The sequence below is a fragment of the Nannobrachium achirus genome (assembly GCF_963921795.1).
Source record: "Nannobrachium achirus genome assembly, chromosome: 2".
NCBI classification, from domain to species: Eukaryota; Metazoa; Chordata; class Actinopteri; order Myctophiformes; family Myctophidae; genus Nannobrachium; species Nannobrachium achirus.
The window spans coordinates 51,488,810-51,512,725 of NC_137811.1; the positions used below are offsets into that span (position 1 = coordinate 51,488,810).

Sequence of the window (23,916 nt, forward strand, 5' to 3'; positions counted from 1 at the left end):
GGCCGGCGGAGCGCCGCGCGAGTTACGAAGCCGTAGTGAATGCAAGCCCACGATAAACGCCCTGTCCAAGCGACTACAATGGAGCGCTCCCTAGCTCCGCTTCAGCCAATCAAAAGCTTCAGTGGGTGGGGTTTCCCTGGAGCCCGGGTGTCATTTCCAATCCTTGTTTTGGGATAACATTGGAAACGGGAGGAGATATTCAGGCGCTTCCAGATACATTCGCGCTTGCTTTTCCGCCAGTTCGAATTGACAGTTGTTTTGTTGTCAAAGTACCGCAGTGTCATTAGTTCTCATAATATTGCAGGTTTCATCTTATAGCTGGCTCCAGAAGCAGCTCAAAAAGTCATAATGTCTCTACCGCCAGAAAAAGCCTCTGAACTGAAACAAATAATTCACAACCATTTGATCAAGGTAAGTGACACTGTGACAGTGGTGGAAATGTTATTGTTTTAGTTCTTTTTATAGGCTACCTGTAAGTACCTCTTACATATTGAGTGGTGATCTGTGTTGTGGTATAGCCCTATAGACAAGCCCTGAATACAGGACGGTCCCTGTATTCAGGGCTAAGCCCTAGCCATAATGGCTGTGATATATTACTGTAGGCCTATATATTTTAATATATTCGTTGCAGCAATGGGTGTTCTCCACTGTAATGTTGTTGGTCACTCTCAGGCAGCACCAGAACATATCAACCTATACTGGCTACAATTATTACTGATTCTATTATCAGAAGTATAATTGCGACCATAGGTTGCACGTTTACTATGAAAACGGTCACAGCTTGTCTGTGTGTATCTGTCTGTCACGCCTGACACTGTGGTTCTATGGGTTTGTCGCTCTGACATCATGCTCTGAGGTCACTAATGTCAGGGTAACCACTCTTAACAGAATGGGTTTGCCGCTCTCACATCACACTCTGGCTTGATGTCACTTTTATGCCCATATATGGAGATCACTGATGTCATCACGAGTCACACTTGCAAATTAATTACAATTACATCCTTGTCCGTTTTATGCCCATATATGGAGATCCCTGTTCCGTTGTCATCAATATTAAGCGCGACCTAGCTTGACACCCTGAGGCGTCTCAAGCCCGTATCAGAGTCGGGTCCGCGGTGGAAGGCTATCCACCGCGGTGTAGTGCCGTGTAGTCTTTTTGAGTCATAAAACTACAACGTTAACGCTCAAAAAGACTACACGGCACTACACCGCGGTGGATAGCCTTCCACCGCGGACCCGACTCTGATACGGGCTTTACTAGTTGATTGTGACCCTAGGTCGCAGATTAGTATGTAAACGGTCACAGCTTGTCCGTATGTGTGTATCTCTGTCTGTCACGCCTGGCACTGTGGTTCTATGGGGTTGTCGCTCTGATGTCAGGGGAATCACTCTTAACAGAATGGTTTTGCTGCTCTGACATCACGCTCTGGCTTCACTGTCATGTCACACTAACAGAATCACTTTAATGCCCATATATGGAGTTCCCTGATGTCATCAATATTAAGCCCATATCTAACAGGACTTGTAACAGAATCCATATACAGTATGGCCAAGACAGCTCATATCTGTGTGGCTGGTTCTACAGACAGGGATCTCCATCTCTATGTATGTGCATAAAATGGTATGATGTCAGATGTCATAGACATCATAGGACTTTCACATAACGAATAACTGAATAAGCATGTTTGGGCTCTCACAGCATATCTCCATACATGGATCTCCATAAATGGGTACCAGGGGTCCGGTCTCCATATACTGTATGGGTAACTGTTCCGATATACATCACTGGCCAGATATATGTTGCCCTGAGGCGTCTTACTAGTAATTATTATACTATTGTTAGCTTATGAGTCATGATTCAAGTCAAAACCTCCTAAAAGCATCAGCTTTTAACGTAAGTGTGTGAGGCTGGCTCACACAATGAAGTTGAAGTCAAGTCGGTTATGTAGCAATTTTTGCAACAATCAATAATTGTATAAGAGCTTTCATTCTTTCTTACAAAATGATACAAATGTTGGTAATCTACTGCAACAGGAGGGGGAGGGGGAGAGGGAATAGAATTGTGGTTAGTGACTTAGTGTCACAATTTTATAAGTGTTGATCGCGGATACACACCATTGTCTTGTTTTTTCTGTTTTCTTGTTTCTCTTTATTTGTTTGTTTGTCTTTTGCTTCATAATTGTATTGTAACTTTGTGGGAGGGGGGTGGAGGGAGGGGTGGGGGTTGATGATTCAGAGTGTAATGTATATGTCTTGTTCTTTAAATAACAAAAATTTACCTATAAAAATATTGTTTAAAAAAAAAAAAAAAAGGAGCTTTCATTCACCTGGATTCAAACAGTTTAAAAGCAGGTGTGCGTATGCTAAAATCAGCGGGCGACATCAGAGAAGGAAGTAACCTGCACACTACCAGCTTGCATGATTAATTAGCATAATAAAACATTATGGTAAAAGCATAGGATATGCACATCCCCTGTACATTTCTTTGAAAAAGTTGTTGCCATATGCTGGACCAAAAATATTCAAGTGAAAAGGGAATTTCCACACACGATAAATTGCTGCTCTGCTCTCCCATATTTTATTTAAACAACCTGAACAACTTTGCGCGTGCAAAGGCTTCAACTGATGAAGACCTTGCATGGGTGAAACTTTGTTTGTGTTGATTAAATAAAATGCATGTGAACAGCAATTATCTGTGTCTGTGCGGACATTCCTCTCCTTTCAATTCACATGGTAAACATTGAGACTATTGGAGCCTCTAACTCGGTATAACCAGTGGGCTGATGACCAATAATAATTGTGTGTGGAAGGAGAGGGTATTTATCGTATACATTTTATTATTTTTGTCTTATTTAATTTTTTAGATGAACATCCATGGCAAGATCCGAGACATTCTGGCTGAGACTGTGAGGGATGACCTTGGCGCTGGACGTCATGCACTCTCTGAGGCGGACTTTCTTTATGCCCTGCAACGGAGAGGCATTGTGGACGATGTCATGAAGGACCTACATTTCACCAAGGTTGCACACCACTCGGCCGGCAATGTATACATTTACACACACAGTCGCTTCACAGTCCTCCTCTAACCTCTCTTTTCTCTGCCGCTTGAATAAGGAATCTCCACTAGAAACCGACAAAGGATCGCCTTCAAAGCCTGCTACTCACTTTGTTGATAAAGACCCGACTCAATTAAATAAAAGTAAGGAGATAATGGGGAACGTACTGTCTCTTGAGAGTCCCTTCATTTTGGAAATCCTAGTTAATAGTGGTTGTGGTTTCCTCCCTGTTGTCTCAGCTACCATCGACCCAACAAGGCGGTACCTTTATCTACAAGTGGTTGGTGGTAAGGCCTTCCTGGAGCACCTCCAGGAACCAGATCCCTTACCCGGCCAGGTGTGTTCTACCTTTACACTCTACCTGCATTTCCGCAACCAGAGGTTCCGTTCAAAGCCGGTGCCCTGTGCCTGTGAACCGGACCTGCAAGAGGGCTTCCTTCTAGAAATCCATAAAGATGGCATGGGTAACACCACTTCCTCTTTAAACACTTCTAAACCTGGCATAAACAAAGAATAGCAGATCTACAATTGTGACTCGTTGGCAGCTATTTTTGCGTAACAACGAATAATGAACAACAAACGAACAATAAAATAGGGCATAACCATTTACCGTTAACTCAAGTCTATACTTAGTAAAAAAGGACTTGAGTTGCAACTACACTTTTTATGCTCTTTTTTCACCCTACAACAAATCTCCTTGCCAAAAATACATATACAGACGGGCTCCTGGTGGCCTAGTGGACCAGGCGCCTACCATATAGGCATTGCCATTTCGGCATCAATGCCTGTCGGCGTCGCCGGTTCGATTCCCGATCCGGGCGACCTTTGCCGCGTGTCACTCCCTGTCTCTCCCCGTTTCCTGTCAGTCTACTGTCCTATCCAATAAGGCAAAAAGCCCCAAAACAAATCTTTAAAAAATAAAAATAAAACATATACAGAGAGCTTGTACATCTGCCATCCACTATTTTTGGCAGATGTTCCCCCCCAGAATAGGGGACGTCGGGGTTCAAGTGGTTGAGTGGTTAAAGGTGACAAAGGTAAAAAGGCAAACCTTAAGTACATAAGAACTTAAAGCCATACTGTGTAAGATGCCCAACTAGTGGTCATTAGCCCTATAGCAAACCGCGGTCGCGTCCGCGTCTTCCGGACGTTTTTCGTACCTTCAGACCCCCGCGTCTGCCTCCACCTCGCTGAGATCTATCTTTTAAGGGGTCCCTTGTTCCTGTGCGTTCAGTAATTCCAGAGATACGGACTCCTTCACCCTGCCTGGTAGGCGAAATTACCTAGAGAAGGGATGGTACAAACGGGCGACAACAAATATGGCTGCCATAGCGACCCCACTTCAAGATGCGCTGTGATTGGCCGGCAGTTGTATAACCCTCGCTGTGATTGGCCGGTAGTGTGATGACGCAATTTTGGCGCGAGATCCGGTCCACGGCAAGGATCTCAGTTTACATACAGAGAAGGCTTTACAGGCTGAAATTCACGGCGCGGATCTTCTAAAACTTTTGTGATTTAATAGTTAGGAGAATTTTAAGATTTGTTTTATAAAAAAAGTTACATAGTACAACTTTAAATAAAACTGTGCTATATTGTTACTGTTTATTCTGGCCAATGCCTTGCAGGAGAGGGCAGTAAGATGGCGGACCCCACCACCATGCTGTCTATCTGTGACCCAGTCCACTTGGTACTAATCAAGACTGATACGTCCAGTGAGACCACCCTGGTCTCCTCCTACTTCCTGGACTGGAGGACCGTCCTCAGCTCGCCCAATGGAAAGACCTGCATTGCTGTGGAATTGCTGGGGGTTGGTGAGGGAAATGCTCAACCTACTGCAGGGGTCTTCAACCTTTTCAGGCCAAGGACCCCTTAGTTGAGAGAGAGATGAAGCAGGGACCCCCACAACCTTTTCATAGATTGGCTGAAGTTCTCAGAATATGGACACTAGGGTTCAAGTGGTTAATATAAAAAAGGAGAAAAAAGTTACTATCACACAAAGATTTGGAGGACCCCCTGTAGTAACTCTGAGGACCCCCTGTTGAAGACCCCTGACCTGCTGTGTGTTCAAATGGAAGCATAAGTCTTAGCAACTATTTACTTATCAACCGCTTATTATTAAATTAAATAAAAACTACAAACTCTCAACCTATTGTGTGACGTTGGCCATAGATGCTGGCCATTTTCACTATTATTTAATATCTTTAATACCTATGCCCCCTGGCCATATAAATGCCCGAAATAGGAATGCCAGGGTTAATGTGGTTAATTTGTGTGTGTCTTCTTCAGGAAGTGAGTGTAAGGTACCAGCTGGTGTGCTGAATGTCAGCCTTGAACTCTATCCTCCTCTGACTGAGACTCTGAGTGCTGAGATAATCACCACACAGGTAAAACCTCATTTATATACTGTAGTGTAGTATGACAGTGTTACTCAACGAAAAAAACCCTGATCTACAAGCAGCTGACAATGCATCGTACGATCGACCCGTTGTTAGCCTTTATATACTGTAGTGTTGTATGACAGTGTTACTCAACGAAAAAAACCCTGATCTACAAGCAGCTGACAATGCATCATACGATCGACCCGTTGTTAGCCTTTAAGAAAGCTCTCTTTTGCAAGCGACACCATTCCACGATGGAGTATTAATTAAGCTTAAAGAGTAAGGAACATTTTCTTCTCTCCCTGCATTGATTTGTTTAATAATGAATTCATGAATTCACTCTCTCAGAAAGTCATTACCAAAACTTTGCATTAAATTTGCATGACACTTTAGATTCAAACTTGGTTACCTCGGTTCATTGATACATTCTTTGTCCAATGTGTTCATTTGGTTATTTTATTAACTCATTTACTACCATATCCCTGTTTCCCAGAGTTATTCCTGTTGTTCCAGGCCGCCACGCCCGAGTTTCCAGAGCTATTAGATTAATTAGATTGAATTCAAAACAATAAAAAATCGGATCGCTAATTGGCCTTTCCTAAGTGCTCCAAAGACCGTGCTTCCGGTTTGGGATGGGAAACGGATACTGGGGGGCGGGACAACATGTTCCTCTGTGTCAATCTCTCCTTCGACGTTTTTTAATGTAAATGAGTTAAACAAATCATTATCCATCATTAAATAATTTCACTAATACTATTGACATTTACATGAAAAGCAAATAAAACATGGGCTACTTCTTAAAAAAACACAATTCAGTTTGGAGTATTATTCCATTCAAAGGATTGTATATCTGCTATTTCCATTATTTTACAATATTTTGAACATGCTTCTGACATGCCCAAAATGGGGCTACCCGGTTGAAAGTTGTTAATCAGATAACATACATTGCTTATTTGTCTCATTCATTAATTTCCCATGCATGCAGCAATCACTGGAACGCCAGAAGACTGCAGAGAAGGAGAGGCTTTTCTTGGTTTATGCCAAACAGTGGTGGAGGGAGTTTCTTGAGATCCGTCCATCGCACCAATCCAAACTAGTCAAGATCTTTGCACAGGTTGGAGCTTATTCTCATACTGTATCTGATTCTTTGTATCTGCTGCGAAAACAGACCAGTTGCATCATGCATGGTTCCTTACCTTTTCATGTAATACATTTCTTTAGCTTTTTTTCCTTCTTCTATACCAATCACATTTATTTGTCATGTACGTACAATCTTTTTTTTTAGGTCTAGTTAGGATATGTTATAATATTATTATATTGTATACTTCTATATAAACAAAACACTGTATGGACATCATTGTATGATTTTTAGACGCATTCCGCAGACGCTTTCCAACACTTTGCAACGCCGACATGAGTCTGGTGTGTTGCCTTTACACAGACAGACTCATTCTAATGGTGTTGCACCCATGGAGGCATGGGTCGCATCACAGCAGCCCAACTAATATCTACTGTTTTAGTGCCTTGGAGAGAGTGGTTATAGTTAAGGTTGTGGTCTTTTAAAACCACAAAGCATCTACTTGTACCCAGTTTGACTCAAGTTTAACTCAACTTTGTACCTTTACCCTTTGTCTGGGTGTTCATGTGTGTTTGGTGCAGGATGAGAATGGCGTAAACAGGCCAGTGTGCTCTTATGTGCGTGTCCTCCGTGCTGGTCGTCTGCTGGAGAGCCCACGGCAGGCAGCACGTTTTGTCAGTCTGCTGGCTCACGAGAAGGCACCTGTGGTTGGAGGAGGCAAGCAGGAGCAGTGGTGCACTCTGCTGGCATTTCTCTGTAGAGGCAAGGTGAGGAAACGGTTAACAGTTTTAACCACATTGTGTGAAGCTATTGAAGGGCTCAACGTTGTCGGGCATCAGTGGGGAAAAGCAATTTTGACTTAAAAGCTTTAATAATAGCTTTAATAATAACTGATCAGTTACTTACAGTATGTTGAACGACATGGTCATATGATTATATAAATAGCCTTATAGTCAAATCAAAGTGGTGCTTTCCCCCTGGCTCTTAAAAACATACTTCTTTGTAGTTATTATACTATTGCCCAGAGGCTATTATAAACCTAGCCCCATGTGTGACCTTACCCAACACAGTAGCTTGGGATTCTGTTCCATAGCGTCATCATTTTTCTATTTTGATGGGGTTCAATTCTATGTGACCTGACCGAGTCCGGAGATACATTGATGCGCGAGTTCACAGATGGGGCTAGTATAAACTACTTGATTTGCATCATCTGCACAATCTAGAGTGATGGCAAGGAATATATTTTGTGTGTACAAAGTATGTTTACTCTGCAGTTGCTGGCTTTGGTTTTCAGAGTACTGTGGTATTGAGGATATTGAGATTGTATAATATGCTGGTATTATTATTGTGGTTAGTGACTACTACTAGTGATAATATTTGGTCAAACCTTCCAAAGCCAATATATTGTTACATTATTGATCATATATTAAAAGTGCTGCTGCTGCTGCTGCTGCTACTACTGTTGTTAAAGTAAAACAGCAATAACAAGTGGTAGTAGTACTGCTCTCACTTTAAAGTTAGTTGCATTGATTGTGTCATCCTAAGAAACAAAGTCTTGGGAGTTTGCAGAGTTGACTGATGTGTTTTCATGTCAGACTAGATATTAGGGAATTTCCCTGGACCACCACAGAATAAAATCTTCTGCCTCCTTGTCTCTCTGCATGGCTGGCAGACACAACACACCTCTCACAAAGTGGCCCTTGTCAGCTGTGATTTATTACTTTCATTCCAGGGGAAATTAATTTACCCTCGTCAGTCCCCGGCCTCTTCCGAAGCTGCCGTCCATATTATCATGTCTGGGAATCATCTATCATTCTGACTTCCCCACAGCCTAAGCCAAGCATACAGCAGTAACACATCCCCAGCCTCTTACTGGAAAAGTTGTACAACTGAAATAAGAGTTGCTTAGTGTCATGGGCAATTTCATAACAGAAACTATTGGATTTACAGTTGACTTTTATTTTATGCCTTCAGCATTTCTCATGCCTCATATATACTTGGTTTGCGCATGATGTCACGTGCCAACAATTGCCAATCTACTAGCTCACAACATGCTCTGACTTGTTTTGAGCTTGTAGATCAGCTAATTCTGCTGTGCATTCCACCAGGATGTCAGAATGTCTGCTTGTGTCAAGAGGAACGGGCTGCTTAAACAGCAGTGTAATCTATATACAGTACATGATGACTTCAGAATAAAAATGTCACCAGCTCACCATGCTCTAATTTATATCTTATGGAACAGACAGTAATGATGTGACGATAGGAAGATGCACAACATCACCAACATTTCATTTATATATTTGTTTGTTAAGAGGGGAAACACCATATCACAAAGCCTTGCTATGATAGTGTAGTAGAGCAAAATGACCCATTACCCAGACATGATTTTATTCAGTCATCCTCATCCACTGTGACCCTCATTTCTGCTTTATGGCACAATACAGTGGGAAATATAGAGGAAACATTAGTTAAAGAGAAGGCAGATAACATCTAGCAAATGCTATAAGCTGAATTTAATAGCAAAAACATGGCATACCGTATGTTGAATGACTTTAAAGTTTAATGTGTTGTATGGGTTATGTTCTTTTCCCCCAGGGTGACTGTGAGGATCATGCCACCCTGCTATGTAGTCTCCTACTAGGCTTTGGCTTGGATGCCTTTGTGTGTGTGGGCACCAAGGCCAAGGTTGGTCCACACACCTGGGTCATGACTCGTGGAACTGATGGCAGCATCACCTTCTGGGAGAGTCTGACTGCACATAGGTTTGATTTGTAGTGTTTCGGTTTACAGCTATATGTGTTGGTATACTGTACATCCTGCTATAAAATGAAGAAACCTCTTGTCCGTTCGGCTGTCCTCATCCGTTTTTCTCCTCGGCGGGTTGATCAATCGATCTGAACTGGGGCATTGGGCATATGCACATAGTTGGGAAATAGATGGTTAACCTTTCCCACATTTATGTTGTATATTAGCATTTGTGACATGGGATCTACAGTCGTTGTTACAGTCCAAATATAGCCTTTTATATTGTCTTCTATTTTGTCTGTCTGTACTGTAGAGCAACTTGAGCTATACATAATTTATCAAAGGTGCTATTAAATAAAATACATTTAGGAGTCAATTATAGGCCTGTTTCTTTCCTGCCTTTGTTTGTTGTAATTGATTGCAATTTCTTTGTATCTAAAGAACCACATTGTTATTTTTTCAGTGTGCAAGCCTTTTTGTTGTTTATGGACTTCCAATAAAAGATATAGATTTGGTGTGTTGGTTGTGGTCCTGGAGGCACTGAATAGGCTTGTATGTGTCGCCAGGTACCTGCATCAGGCAATAGACCCAGATGCACCACCTCTGGCACCCCAACCCAAGCCCACGTCCCCATACCGCACCGTGGGCTGTGTCTTCAACCACCAGATCTTCTTAGCCAACTGCCAGCCCTCTGATGCTGTGGAGCTCTGTGTCTTTGACTTACAGGTGAAAACAGGGTGGAGGGGGGTAATAACACTTAGCCAGCATTCACACAGGCATGTTTTATTGCGATCAAAACGAATCCTGTAGCGTATTGTCAGAAAATACACATCGTTTGGGCATGTGTGAAGACGCATCCGTATTCTTTTGCGAATCAAAGAAACAAATGCAAATCCCCCAAAAAACGGTGGTTTCGATTCGCTACAGCAAACGCTTCACAGTTGTTGTGAATCCATCCGTCTCAAATACAGTCAATGAAACATTGTGGTATATAGAACCATGTGCGGGTTTAATCCATAGTTATATATAATAGGTTAAATCCCCCTCCCGACCGTCCACTCTAACCCTAACCCTCATTGATTTAATTTCTGATCACCGCTCCCTCGATCGTGCATAGTGTTGTGAGGAGTTGCTCACAGTCATAAAAGTAAAGGAGAGTCACTGTTGTATAATGTATATCCTATAGGCTATATATAGGCCTAATATAATATAGGCCGATTTGTGGGTCCCTTGCTCTCTCTCTCTTTCTCTCTCTCTCTCTCTGTCTGTCTCTCACTCTCTGTGCCAAATCATGTCCAAATGGTGGTTGTGGTTGTGTCACATATCTTACCAGAGCTATATGGAAACGAGGTGTCACTCTGTCCAGACTGCTGGCAACATCTTCGTCACATTACTGCTGTTTCCAGCATATTGTACAAACACAGCGCTCCCATTGAAACTATTCAAAGCGGAACAAAAATACCTCAGTTTCATATGATTGTTTGATTTTCAAGGAAGAGACAGACTAATGTTGGTTGATGAATTCATAATTATGTCTCCAACCTACTTTTACACTCAGAACCCGTCCCGATGGAAGGCGATGAGTGAGGAGGCCCTGAGGTCAGTTTGTTCCCCAGGATCCACTACTTCTCTGCCCCCTCTGCCTCCTCTGTCCGCTCCTTCTCTGGAACCGGCTGCTGCCAGCAACCAACTGGAGTTAGAGATGCGCTACCTCATATCTGAACACAGGAAGGTAAAACGCTGCCTGACCCTTACTCTTTGTATTGTGGTGACCTACCAGACATAAGCATGCGTCCATCTGGGACACAGGTGTTGGACATGCTCCTTTCTCCCTCTCTGCACTTAAGTTTCCCCTCTTGCTACATTGCCCTGCCTAATAAAGCAAAGAAGAAACAGTCTTATAAAACCATCACTACTCAACAGTAAAGAAATGAATAATTTCTGCTTCCAGGACCTGGAACTGGCGACTGTGTGGGACGACCATCTGTCCTACCTGCTTTCCTCTGCCCTGTCAGCCTACGAGCTGGAGCGCTGCACCGGCGTCTCCTGTGGCAACGAGGAGTTCCAGGACGCAGTGAGGAGGGCGGTGCCAGACGGGCACACCTTCAAAGGCTTCCCCATCCACTTCCTGCATCGCAACGCTCGCAGGGCCTTCGCCACCTGCCTCAGGTGAGGCCATGTGACAGGACTGCTCTCGCTCTGTGATTGTTAATGCATTCATTTTAAATGGGGGATATGATTTTAACCACTTGAACCCCAGTATGAGAGATTTGGTGTATAAACAGCGGTCTCACTACAGTTGTAACTCAAGTATTTTGCAAGAGTAGAGTGTTTAAGTTGTTAACCCATTCAGGCCGGGAACACATTTTTCTGTTTGGGAGGGGCTTACAGTACATGTACAGTATGTAGCAACATATTTGTTTTGTAGGCTGATTTCTGATTTAGCCCTATTCTATAGGTTAGGCCTAAATGGTGTAAACAGGAAAGTGGGTTTCAATGGAATTGCCTTCATTTGGTTATTTTCTGTATTTTAATATATTTCATGTTTTTGAGCGGTGGTCACAACGCTCCTATACGTGGCCGTGTGTGTGGGTCTGTCTGTCTGTCTGTCTGACTGTCTGTATGCTTGTCTGTATGTAGCCTACAGTACCTTTTGTGACCACACATGTTAAGGGAGGGGGGCTGTTGTTCAGGCCAGGCCAGACACCCACACACACACACACACACACACAATATATATATATATATTTGTTTTGCTGTTGCGCAGCCTCCATGACCACCGCTCAGTTCACACGGGTGTGATTTTTTATATTCTAATTCTAATTACATTTGCTCTAAGTGGATTGGCTGTCGATCTACCAAGTATAGTAACACGACTGTTACTGTGTTGTTGCTTGTGCAGGTCTTCCTTCTGCGAGGAGATTGTGTGTTGTCGTGGAGACCACGTGCGGCTGGCCGTCCGTGTTCGGGTGTTTGTCTACCCCGACAACGCCTGCGCTGTCTGGCTCATGTTTGCCTGCAAGTACCGCTCTGTTCTCTGACTGACAGTGATGTCAAACTCTCTTCCCTTATTGCACGTGTGCATTCATAAACAGCGCTTTAGATCGCGGGTTGGTAAACTATGGGTCATGTCGACAATTAATGAATCATCTGTTGTGGTCCTAAGAGCTTTTCTCCCGCAGTACTTCTCAACCAGTGGGCCTGGAGAACAAGGTGACACAAGGCAGTATCCCACGGCATGTTCCTAAGTTTATTAAACTCATACAGAGGTCACATACAGTACACATGGCCAGAAGATGGGAGTCATGACTGATAGAGCTATGCTAGACTAGGCAGGACAGTGACGGAGACTGTGGAATCAGAATCTACTTTATTTTCACATCACTGACTTACAGATCAGTGATGTTTTTGCATAAGCTCCCTCATTTTGTTGTGTGGGGAGAGGGAGAGTAGGGAGATTTATTTTTTAACATTGTTTAATCATGTCAAAGAGAACTTAAAAAGATCAATATATCTACGTACACATAAGACCAGCAGACAACTACATGAGGTGCGAAAGTTGTAGCACATTGATGGGCCCACATACAGTAGCGGTTAGACATAATGTGCAAAAAAGAATGTGCACGCTGAGCATACAGTCACTTGATGAAGTGTATAAGACTCAAGGTTAATCTATCAGTATATTTTGACAGAGATACTGGGCTGCAGGTCAGGATCCAGAATGGACCATAAGCGTATTTGAAATTGATTTTCACATGGCAGGAGTGCTATTCCGAAATAAGCCATGGTCTCATTATGTGACTGAGTTTAGTCAAGTGTGGCCTTCTGAACTGAAAGGTTCAAGAACCACTTTTCCTTTTTCTAACACCTGTTTAAATCTGCCATCTGTAACTTTCATGTCCTACCCGGGAGCAAGCACTAATATGTTTGCTGTTGAGCTACGGTACAATGTATTAACATACTCTAATATATACATTTTCTAAATTAACGCTTTATTCTAAAAAAAAAAACGTATGGATTGCAATTTTAAGCGCATTGCTCACATTCTACTGTAAAGGTTTTCAGTGGTGTACATAATATTTTCTTTGACACTTTTGTACTGAACAGTTAAGTTCACCGATTATTTGTATAGAGACAACCATGTTTACACTCTAAGATTGTATTCATGCATCTATTTTTTCTAAATAAATGAAACTTTGTAAGTGCAAGTAAGTCTGTATAAGTGCCACTGTGGAATAGCACATGAACAGTTTGATTGACATAAACAGCTAATCATATTTATGGTTAATAAATAAATAAACCAATAAGTTATATATTCTTATTTTTGTATTTAGTCAGTTGATATCTAGTGGTTGTATGGTGTTTCTAATCTCTTTCTTTGCAGTCAGTCAGGGTTGTGATATATTTGTAATACACTCTTTTAACACTAGATGGTGTGTTAAGCTAAACATTGGCATGATGAGCAGCTTTAAGCTGTCCACAATGCAGCCTACATTTATATACTGTATTATATCCATATTATTAAGGATTTTCAGAGATTGATTGATTGATTGAAGAGTTTATTAGCAGTTTGCAATAGAAAAAAGACAGCACAAATCACTGGTACAAGGTCAACTAAAAGGATATCCTAGTAAGCTTTACAGCTTATTTACACAGGAAACACTTTATGTATCTCAAATTTACCTACTGTATATATTTTTTGCACTGTTTATTTTATTTTTATTTACTTTTTTTTTATTTGTTTTACTATATCTACTGCATAGTTCTGTGTTCTATCCATCTGTCATTCAATGTTATATGTGATACTTCAATGGTTTCCTATGGAAATAAGCTTAGTCTTTTCTAGGATCTCCTTTTAGTTGACCTTGTACCAGTGAACTGTACCGTCAAACATGGGGGCTTAGTCTATTTACAAGTCTCCAGTAGCAGCCGCCTGAAGGTGACTTTTCATACCAATTTTGAAGGAGGCTAGGGATTTGCACTCCTTTAAGGCTTGCGTAAGGGCGTTCCACATGTTGGTGGTATAGCTAGAAAACAAATTAGAGCCTTTTATAGTGTTAAATCTAGGTTGAACATGATTAGTGGAGCTGCCTCTGGTGTTGTGATCGTGGACATCCTTGACCTTTAGGAAGTAGTTTGTCAGGTACATCTTGGAGGTGTAGTGTATCTTGTACACCAGGCCCATTGCAAGATGCTGTTCTCTGTCAGCTACTTTGAGCCACCCCACGCTTTCGCAGTGATGAACGGTAAGGTGGGCCCGAGGAGAAGAGCCTAGGCTGCACTGTAACCTGTTCCAACAACACACACAACTATAGTGAACATTTATTTATGCTGAAATTCAGCATGTCTAGTTGGATTTTGTTTTATTGTAGCTTTATCTCCCATTCAAATTCTAGGCACAACTGAAAATGACTTGTATACCGTATATAGAACCCCACCTACCCATGAAATCAGGGTTGGAAATTGGTGTGACACAATTAATGAGGTGAACCGATAAGGCACATTAGCAGTACTTCTCATCAATCTCATGTATACGAGTTTACCACCAGTGCAAAATGCCTTTCTACAAAATAATAGAAGATGCTAAATAAATTCCCAGAAAAGAAAAGAAAAAAGAAAAGCCAGGGACATGGTTTAAGTCTGGTCAATCAAAAGCCATTTAACCACAGTGAATGAAGTCACTGTTCCTGGCTTCAGAGTCTTTGAAATGCGATGCTGAGCATTGACTTGTAAATGGAGATTGATTGTGAAATTGCAGGAAGGGTGACGTGTGACAGCTGCTCAGTTGAGTGAGTTGTGTTGTGTGGTTGCATGGTAAAAGTCAACTCAGAAAGTTTTGCCACTGATTGAAGAGCTCTATTAATTGACACAGTTTTGAGGCGGTGCCGTGTTCTGTTCCTTTGTTTTCCCTTTCCTCTGCACAGTGCGGTACTGTTTAGAGTACTGGGGAATCGTTGACACATCAGCCAAAACTTTGACGAGAAGCCTGTGAGGACAGCCAATTAATTCAATTTTTCCGGGAGCTAATTTGCAATTCTGCGTTTGCCCCGGAGTTGTTGAACACGAGGATCAGGGGGAGGCTGCGAGAAAGAAAGAGAGACTAATGAATTATTCTACCCTTTTTCTGAAAGGCACGCGCGCGCTCTCTCTCACTCTCTCTCTCTCACACACACACACAACATACAACACACGCACGCACGCACACACACACACAACATACAACACACGCACACACACACCTCGCCTCTGCTCATTATTACAGTAGGCCTATACCACAGGAAGAATGTACAATGGAGGAAGTGTTTGATGCTGGAAACTCAGGTATTTTTATTCAGCCCATATTAAGTAGCAGCGCTCAGGTGTAATTGACTAATAGGTCCTGTGGGATAGGTGCTATTGTATGAAAGAGGATGTTGGTGCCAAAGAGTAACAAAAACATCACTCACACCTTTCCTGTCTTTTACTCCCTTTCCACTTTGTTTAACTCTCACCTCAAATTGTGGCGCTGACGTTATCTGTTTGCATTCAGGTGTGACAGTGAAAAGTATAACAAAAAAAAGTCTTGTCGTCATACTTTATTACCAGAAAATGTACTGTAATTGGATTGAAACTTTTCTTACTAATAAAGAATAGTTTTGTCATTTGACAAAAAGATTTCTTTCACAGTACAGACGGTCATTAAAAAAAATATATTTTTTGAGTAATTCACTATTTTTATGCAGTGAAAATTGTTTAGTAATAAACCAGCATGAAGATAGAATGAACCCTTATGTGGAAATGATGTTGTAAATTCAGTTGTATTTGTGGATTACCGTGCACACACCTGTTCTTGGCTCATAATCAGCCTCCTCATGTGAAGTGGCAGAACCTGATAATGAGTACTTTCCAATCTTGGATAATTCACTGGCAATTTACAAGTATTATAACTGCATTATCAATTATTATTATGGTGTTGATTGGGGGAAATATATTAGCTTGGAGTCTTGTTAGGCATATTAGTAGCTCTTATTTCTTTATAATGCCTTCAGTCTTTAAAGTATTGACATATTGCTGACTATATACATTTATTGTGAAATTGTGATCAATTATTATTTATTATTACCCTATAAGGTTGGAGCCAAAATAGATACGGGCAATGGATTGTTGATTTGGGGGATTAATTCTAAATAAATTGTGCATTTTCTACAGATAGTAAAGTGTGTGTGTGTGTGTGTGTGTGTGTGTGTGTGTGTGTGTGTGTGTGTGTGTGTGTGTGTGTGTGTGTGTGTGTGTGTGTGTGTGTGTGTGTGTGTGTGTGTGTGTGTGTGTGTGTGTGTGTGTGTGTGTGTGTGTGTGTGTGTGTGTGTGTGTGTGTGTACTAGTCAGTTCACACAGGATTACATTACCTGCACTGGTCAATGATGGCTTACAAAGTGGACCTCAGCCTCAAGGCCTTGGATAGCTAATATTTTAATAAGATTTGATTGGCTATTTGCATTGAATTTTCTAACAGTTATCACAGCATATTTACACATTACACTTGTTATACTGTAGATACAGATCTGTTGCATTTGCCACTCCCTATCCTTGGCCTGAAGCTCATTATATGTGATGCATTGTTAGCTTGAAGATCTGTTCTTGTTAGCTAATGACACTGTGATTTAACAGAAATGGAAATAGCTTTGAATTCTGTGACAGAGTTAATACTATAATTACGTTTTATCCATTAGAGTGCATGAGCAGCACTGATCATCCAAACATTGACAGACACACAGACCAGAAAAAAGGACACTGGTATACTGATTTATCTAAACCATCCATCCATCCTAAAAATCTGTTCTATGCACATTGTACAAAAACATCTGAAGTAGCTGACTGAATGCTGATTGATTGAAGGAAATCTGTTTCTTGTATAGGCTACTAGCACAATTAATTGTGGTTCAAAGACTAACAGCTGTGATACTTCCTCATTTTATTGATGTCATTGTCTGGACCTTACTCTGAATACAGGCCTTGGGCTCTGTAAGATTTGTCAGGTAAATGAGAAGACTAATGGTGCATCTCCTTATCAGCAGTGTTTTTCTATTGTGGTAATATATCTACTGACAGACTATGATATATCAACTAATTAACATTTGCTATTAAAAGAATGGAATTTAGATGGATTTCTTTGTGATTCTCCTTGTGTGTTTCAATCTGCTGTCACTGCAGCAGAATGAATACACGAAAGGTTTATGAATTATTTTCATTTATTGTTTCAGAAAAAAAGAAGTACACATTCCTTGTTTTATACCCGGGACATACTAGTAACACAAACACACAGTGATGCTGAATCAGGGACATTTAATTACATGTCATGATGTAAGATATTTAACACACACACACACACACACACACACACACACACACTCTCACACACACACACACACACACACACACACACACACAGAGTTCATATTTTAAATTATGACTGTCTCCGAGGGTTTAAGCTGATTGTGTAAAATAGTCATTAGGATATACCTATAGCTGGATATCTGTTAATTTATCATAGATCATTATATTGTACTCTATCTCTCTATATATCTATCCATCCATCTTTCTGTTTTTGAAATGTAAAAAATCCTGCAGGGGGTAAAGAAAGAGAGAGAAAGAGAGTGAGGAGCATTGGGCATTGGAGTGAAATGTGTTGCATGGCCCGAAGCCTAACGGGTAATAAAGTCATTAATTCAGCTGATTAAGTTGGCCTTTGGGTTAAAGAAAAAATCATATCCGTCTCCCTTTGAGATGTGACTGAGGAAGCACAGAAGAGGGAGAAACAGCTAATTAGTGTGGTGAAAAAAAAACATGGAGGGGGGTGTGGGAGATGGAGAGAGAGAGAGAGGATGAAAAACTGAGAGAAAGAGAGAAGCGAGGGTGGAGACCGAAAGGTGGTTCGACTGAACTATTAATGAGGCATGTTTGGGGTGAGGGAGTGACGAGCTCATCAAAACGCCTGCTTTCCGGGCCAGACATTTCTCTCAAATACTTCGCCAAACTACCTTTGAGCATCACGCTGCTGCTTAATGATGTGGAATGAGAACGGGAGAGAGAGAAGTGAGGGTGAAATGTCAGTTTACTTGCAGTTTAATGAGCTTGTTGTTGAGATGCAAGGGAAGAAAAGGAAACCGCAAAGAGAGCAACAGGAGAGACGGGCACAGTTTCTCACCCCCTTCCTTCCCTTGAGCAACAACTCCCCCGATGGTTTCATCGACTTCTTATCTATAGGCGTGTTATTGCTGTTTCATTCACTCAACTTTGATTATTTATGCTATTATTTATGCATAAAGGAAGGTAGTGTTTTCATATGAATTGAAGACGAAACACATAGCACATACACAAACAAACCCACACACACACGCACGCACGCACACACACACACACACACCGATTATCCTTTTATGCATACATTTTATCCTGTGCAGAACAAAGCTAAAACTCAGTACATCAGCCAGTTCAGTAACATTTCCACTGCAGTTTCTTTCTGTGGTGCAATATCTCTATTATGTTAGGCCAATCTTGATTCTACACTCCCATGCTGGTCGGAGAGAGAGAGAACAAGCCAGAGAACATCTATACTCCTCTCACGAGGGAACCACTGACCCCTGCATGACTTCAATTCTGGTTCTGTATTGTTTTCTACTAGAATATCGCCCGCCTTTGGCGGGCGAATCCTAGAGTTTGCACGCTTCGCGTGCTCACATGCACACACGCACAACTGCTCCAAGCCATGTTGCCCACAAAAAGCACTGTTTCTTCATGTATTTTGAGTGTGTGTGTGTTTGTTTGTGTGTCCCCTGTGCAGCTGACCTCTCTCTCTCTCTCTCTCTCTCTCTCTCTCTCTCTCTCTCTCTCTCTCTCTCTCTCTCTCTCTCTCTCTCTCTCTCTCTCTCTCTCTCTCTCCTCTCTCTCTCTCTCTCTCTCTCTGACCCCCCCCTTCCCTCTTGTAACCTGAGACTCTCTCTCTCTCTCTCTCTTGCTCTCTAGCGAATGAGCGGACGGCATAGGGTTGTGGTCGGTTTTATTCCGTGAGTTCTACCGACATACATCTGATCTCGGACATACATCTGATCTAGCTATGAGTTGAGGTGGATGTGAAGTGGGGCGTGAATGGGCTTGGAAGTGGGATGCGGCAATAGGAGGAATGTAAGTATAGATTGTCTGCGTGTAGCGGCAGGGATGTAGGGTTGCACTGGGTGCTGGTGGTAGAAATCAAGACAGATAATATGTGAGAACTGAAAGAGAAAATTAACCATAAAACTCATGATGATGCTGGATTTCCACACATTTTTGTGCACTGGGTAGGTTTAGAGTGTGGGCACAGTGGCGCAGTTGTTAGCACTGTTGCCTCACAGCTAGAGGGTCCTTGGTTTGATTCCCGGCAGGGGACGCTGTGGGCGTTGGGGGCGTGTTCTCTCCCCTGCGTCATCAGTGCTCACACCCTGGGTGAGGTTGGTGAAAGGGCCTTTCTGTGTGGCGTTTGCATGTTCTCCCCGTGTCTCCTAGCGTAGATACCCTCACAAAAACATGCAGTAGTCCTGGTTTCTATAATGCCTCCCCCTGGCCGCCCCCCCTGGCCTCCCCAGGCGTGGCAGAGGGAGAGAAGAAACCAGGACTACAGCTTAGGTGATTGGTACTGGGTAAAAAAATGGGTATGCATGTAAAACAAAATAATACATGAAAGGATGGGCCAAAAGATGAATGTACAACATTTCCTGATTACTCGTAAAACAGCAACAATTACAATTAGCTTTTATTTATTGTTTTACTGTGCGTGGGTACATAACAAAATCTTCAACTCTTTCCTGTGATATGGTATGATTGATGTTACAATTGGAACTGTTAGCTGGTAACTACCACACACTCAGTCATCAGACCAAGCACTTTAATGGGGTCACCACCCTCCCTGTGATGTCTCTTTTTCTGGACAGGGAACAATATTTACTGTCCTAAAACAGGAGGAATTCCGGATTTTCCAGCACTGGGGCTTCCAGGGGCCAGCACATTGCATCTACTCTACTGGCCTGGTACATCTGGTCCCATGGCACACCAGAGAGATTCTTTTGTCAGTGTGCACAAAGACAAGAGGAGGAGATGAGAGGAAAGTGAGAGAGACTCTGCTGGCCTCTTTTTAAACCAATTCAAAGGAGGCCTCTCGTCTGGAGTCTATTAGAATCGCTGAGTGTTGTCTTTAATCGCAGAGAGGGACAAACAAATGTGCTATGTGGGTTCTTCCAAAAAAAACCTTGGCTCCTGCCACTGAACGCAAGGTCAGTCCAACGAAGGGGAAAAAGGTTGGCGAGAACTGAAAGCGTCCATGGATTTACGGAGAAGAGGAAGGGAAGGAGAAAGGGATACGGGTGAAGAGGACAGAGTGAGAAAGAGGCCCAAGTGTGAAAATGAGAAATAGCAAAGTGATAGAATAGAGAGGCAGATTGCGATTAAAGACTTGAAACTTGAGAATGGAGTGAGATGCTGGGAGGAGTGTAGGTGAGGGTGTGGATGACGGACCAGCTGGTCAAGACCACAGGCCAGGGACAAAGCAAGCCCCTATGATGCTGCCTGCACTGCTGAGTGAGAGAGAGGAAGACAGACTGCAGCAACAGAAAGATGTCCGAACGCAGAAGTATCTCTGCAGACTGTACAGCCTGAAAAGAAAGGCGGGCTGAACTGCACTGTCTATCCTGAATTGTGTGTGTGTGTGTGTGTGTGTGTGTGTGTGTGTGTGTGTGTGTGTGTGTGTGTGTGTGTGTGTGTGTGTGTGTGTGTGTGTGTGTGTGTGTGTGTGTGTGTGTGTGTGTGTGTGTGTGTGTGTGTGTGTGTGTGTGTGTGTGTGTGCACATGTGTGCGAGAGAGAGAGAGATTGTGTGGAAAAGAGCAAGCAACCCAGCAAAAAATAAAGATGCTGTCTGAAAACTAATGTAAAAAGAAAAAAGAAGATGGTACTGCCATCCACCATCCCTGCACTCGTTTGTCTCCCCTCCCTGTGGCAGAGAGGGAGCAATGGAATCCCGTTAACGGATGAAAGCTTTCAAATGAACCTGTTACAGTAAAGTTGTTTTTGCGCTGCCCGGTTTATATCCTCTTCAACATCCCTATAACAGTTTACTACGCCAATTAGGGATTTATATTTTCAGGGGAGTTTTAATGCCATTTCAAAGGAAGAATTAATTAAGAGTCAGCTTTTGCTTTTTTGCACCAATTTCACACACCTTCAGTGACAGTAATTGCTTTGGGGTTATTTGAAAAATGTTCAAAGTACAATATCTTGTCACATAATTAAAAAGAAATATCTTCTGGTTTTCCGGTATGCAAATACAGTTGCTTGCCAGTCGTTGTTTGTGTGTGGGTGTGTATGAGTGCGCGTGTGTGCATGTTGTTCATGTCAATAGAGCAGACGGAGACAAAACAGAGAAAATGCAGCACACCTTTCAAATAATGATTCTTTTTTTTTCACCCCTGCACCTGCACTGTAACAATAGTATGATAGTGAATCAAAGGCCTTGAGGGCATTTGGCTTATCATACCCAAATATTCTCAAATTTCACTATCATTAATCTTAGAAAAGTCAAGCCTTTAGCTATCTATCTGTTTATCATCTTTCTTTCTGTCAGTCCTGTTGTTTTGAAACAAAGAGACAGGACTTAATAGGACATTTTTTTGTGATCTTCCCAGAAGAATCCAATTACAGGGCTGTTTGGAGATCAGTGAGATTACAGTGTACTATCTAACAAAAACAATCAAAGCCTATCTGATTCCAAGGTTTAGCAGGAGACACATCCCCATAATGAAGTCCCTCTCCCCTCTATCCTCTTTCTCCCCATCCATTTCTCTCTAGTGCCTGTCTCCCATCTTTCCTCCTCCTTGTTCCTCTCCCTTTAACTCTGTCTCTGTCTGTCCGTCTCTCTGTCTCTGTCTCTCCCTCATAGGCACCGCACAGGAGACCCACGCAAGCAAAAATCCCCCATTTTCCCCCACCTCTCCCCACCGCCAGTCTAATCTTGCCATCAGGGACTATTGCGGCAGACCTGAAGGTGGTGCACGCACACAGAGAGCCTGGTGGCAGAGCAGTGTTTTCACCTCAGCAATGAAAAGATCACAGGAGACCCGGTGGTGGCGATGACCTTTCGAGAGCACTGCATTTTCGCCTTGCTTGCTCGCTCTTTCGTAAAATGCCCGGCCACGCGTCTCTCCCCCCTGGGCGATGTGGCTCAGCAACTGCAGCGTATTGAGTGCTTGTAGATCTATACTCTGTGTAAATAATTTATCACTCCGACTGAAAGGGAAAGGGGGGGGGGGGGTTCAATGCTCTACGGAGGGTGGTGATGGTGGCGGCGGAAGGGTGGAAAAGTCTGAAAGACACAGAGAGAGAGATAGAGAGAATGCAAAACAATAGGCAAGGACGGAGAGGAAACATTATACAAAATATATTGGCTAAAGGAGAGTTTTCCAATACAGTCTATGCAAATGACAAAACTGGAATGTCTCACATGAGAAGATGCAGCGCAGGCATGTGGCATGCATCATAATAAAATACTGTTCATTATTGCCTTTACTTCCCCCCCTGACTGCTGGTCCATAAATGGTGAACAGATGAATGCATTATTGGCACCATTATGTTGAAATGTCACCATGTCTTTGTGCCATACAACACATACAGTGCTGTCAGTTATAGTGCTGATAATGAATTGTCTCTTTCACATCAGATATGTCACAGCGGTGACATGCAATATATGGACACCTGTGTGTGTGTGTGTGTGTGTGTGTGTGTGTGTGTGTGTGTGTGTGTGTGCATGTGTGCGTGTGTGCGTGTGTGTGTGTGTGTGTGTGTGTGTGTGTGTGTGTGTGTGTGTGTGTGTGTGTGTGTGTGTGTGTGTGTGTGTGTGTGTGTGTGTGTGTGTGTGTGTGTGTGTGTGTGTGTGTGTGTGTGTGTGCGTGCGTGCGTGCGTGTGTGCGCGTGTGTGCACACTCATGCATGCGTTGGTGTGCATGTGTCTTGCTTCTGTTTGTCTGGTTATCATTTCAACTGTCTGTATATCAGTATTTTCCTGATTATTTATCGTTATCCATTTTTCTGTGAGCAGATTTGATCTGTAGTGTAAACAGATAGGTGTATCTTGTCAGTGTGACCTATTTTGAGCTCTATGATGAAGTGACCTACAGGCCTGAGACAGTTGCTGTCAGAATGTGTTTTTATAGATTGCTATATAGATTTATTACCCGGTTAAAATGGCCGCCGGCCACAATCCCCTTCATTACTCAAACCCAGTGACAATTTATACTTCCATCTGCTTTTGAGAAACTTTGCCATACTAATTTCATAGAAGGGTGAAGGTAAACAGACACGTAATTTGAATTTGCAGACTGCAACTAAAGTCATATCATCTGCAACTATCAAGCTTATAAAATGTTGTTTGTGGCTGTTAGTCGTGTTAGATCTTTTATGTCCCTTTTCTCCTTAAATCTGGATCAATGACTTTCTGAATAATTTATCCTCATATATCATTGTTTTGGTAACTGTAATGGAACAAAACCACCACTCTTTGGTAATCGCTTTACTGTAATCCTGTTACCAGTAATTTGTTACTTTCCAACCCTGATGACCTATGACGGTTGATATTGATGCTTGGCTCTTCCTCTACTC

At 42.4% G+C, this 23,916-nt stretch overlaps 1 protein-coding gene across 2 annotated transcripts; it reads left to right on the plus strand.

Annotated features, from left to right (window-relative positions):
* Window positions 1-272: 272 nt before the first annotated feature.
* cep76 (centrosomal protein 76) lies at window positions 273-12,298 on the plus strand (the record flags this gene model as incomplete). 2 transcript variants are annotated; one of them, XM_080749765.1, is made up of 13 exons in its annotated part: window positions 273-411; window positions 2,865-3,044; window positions 3,154-3,199; window positions 3,296-3,520; window positions 4,682-4,867; window positions 5,343-5,440; window positions 6,420-6,548; window positions 7,094-7,279; window positions 9,108-9,274; window positions 9,824-9,983; window positions 10,816-10,989; window positions 11,209-11,426; window positions 12,160-12,298. In XM_080749765.1, exons 1-13 carry the CDS (start codon window positions 349-351, stop codon window positions 12,296-12,298), a joined length of 1,971 nt encoding a protein of 656 aa, XP_080605891.1. In that variant the 5' UTR covers window positions 273-348. The 2 variants fall into 2 exon arrangements, with proteins under 2 accessions (XP_080605891.1, XP_080605890.1); XM_080749764.1 differs by having other exon boundaries at window positions 2,865-3,020; window positions 3,115-3,199.
* Window positions 12,299-23,916: the final 11,618 nt, after the last annotated feature.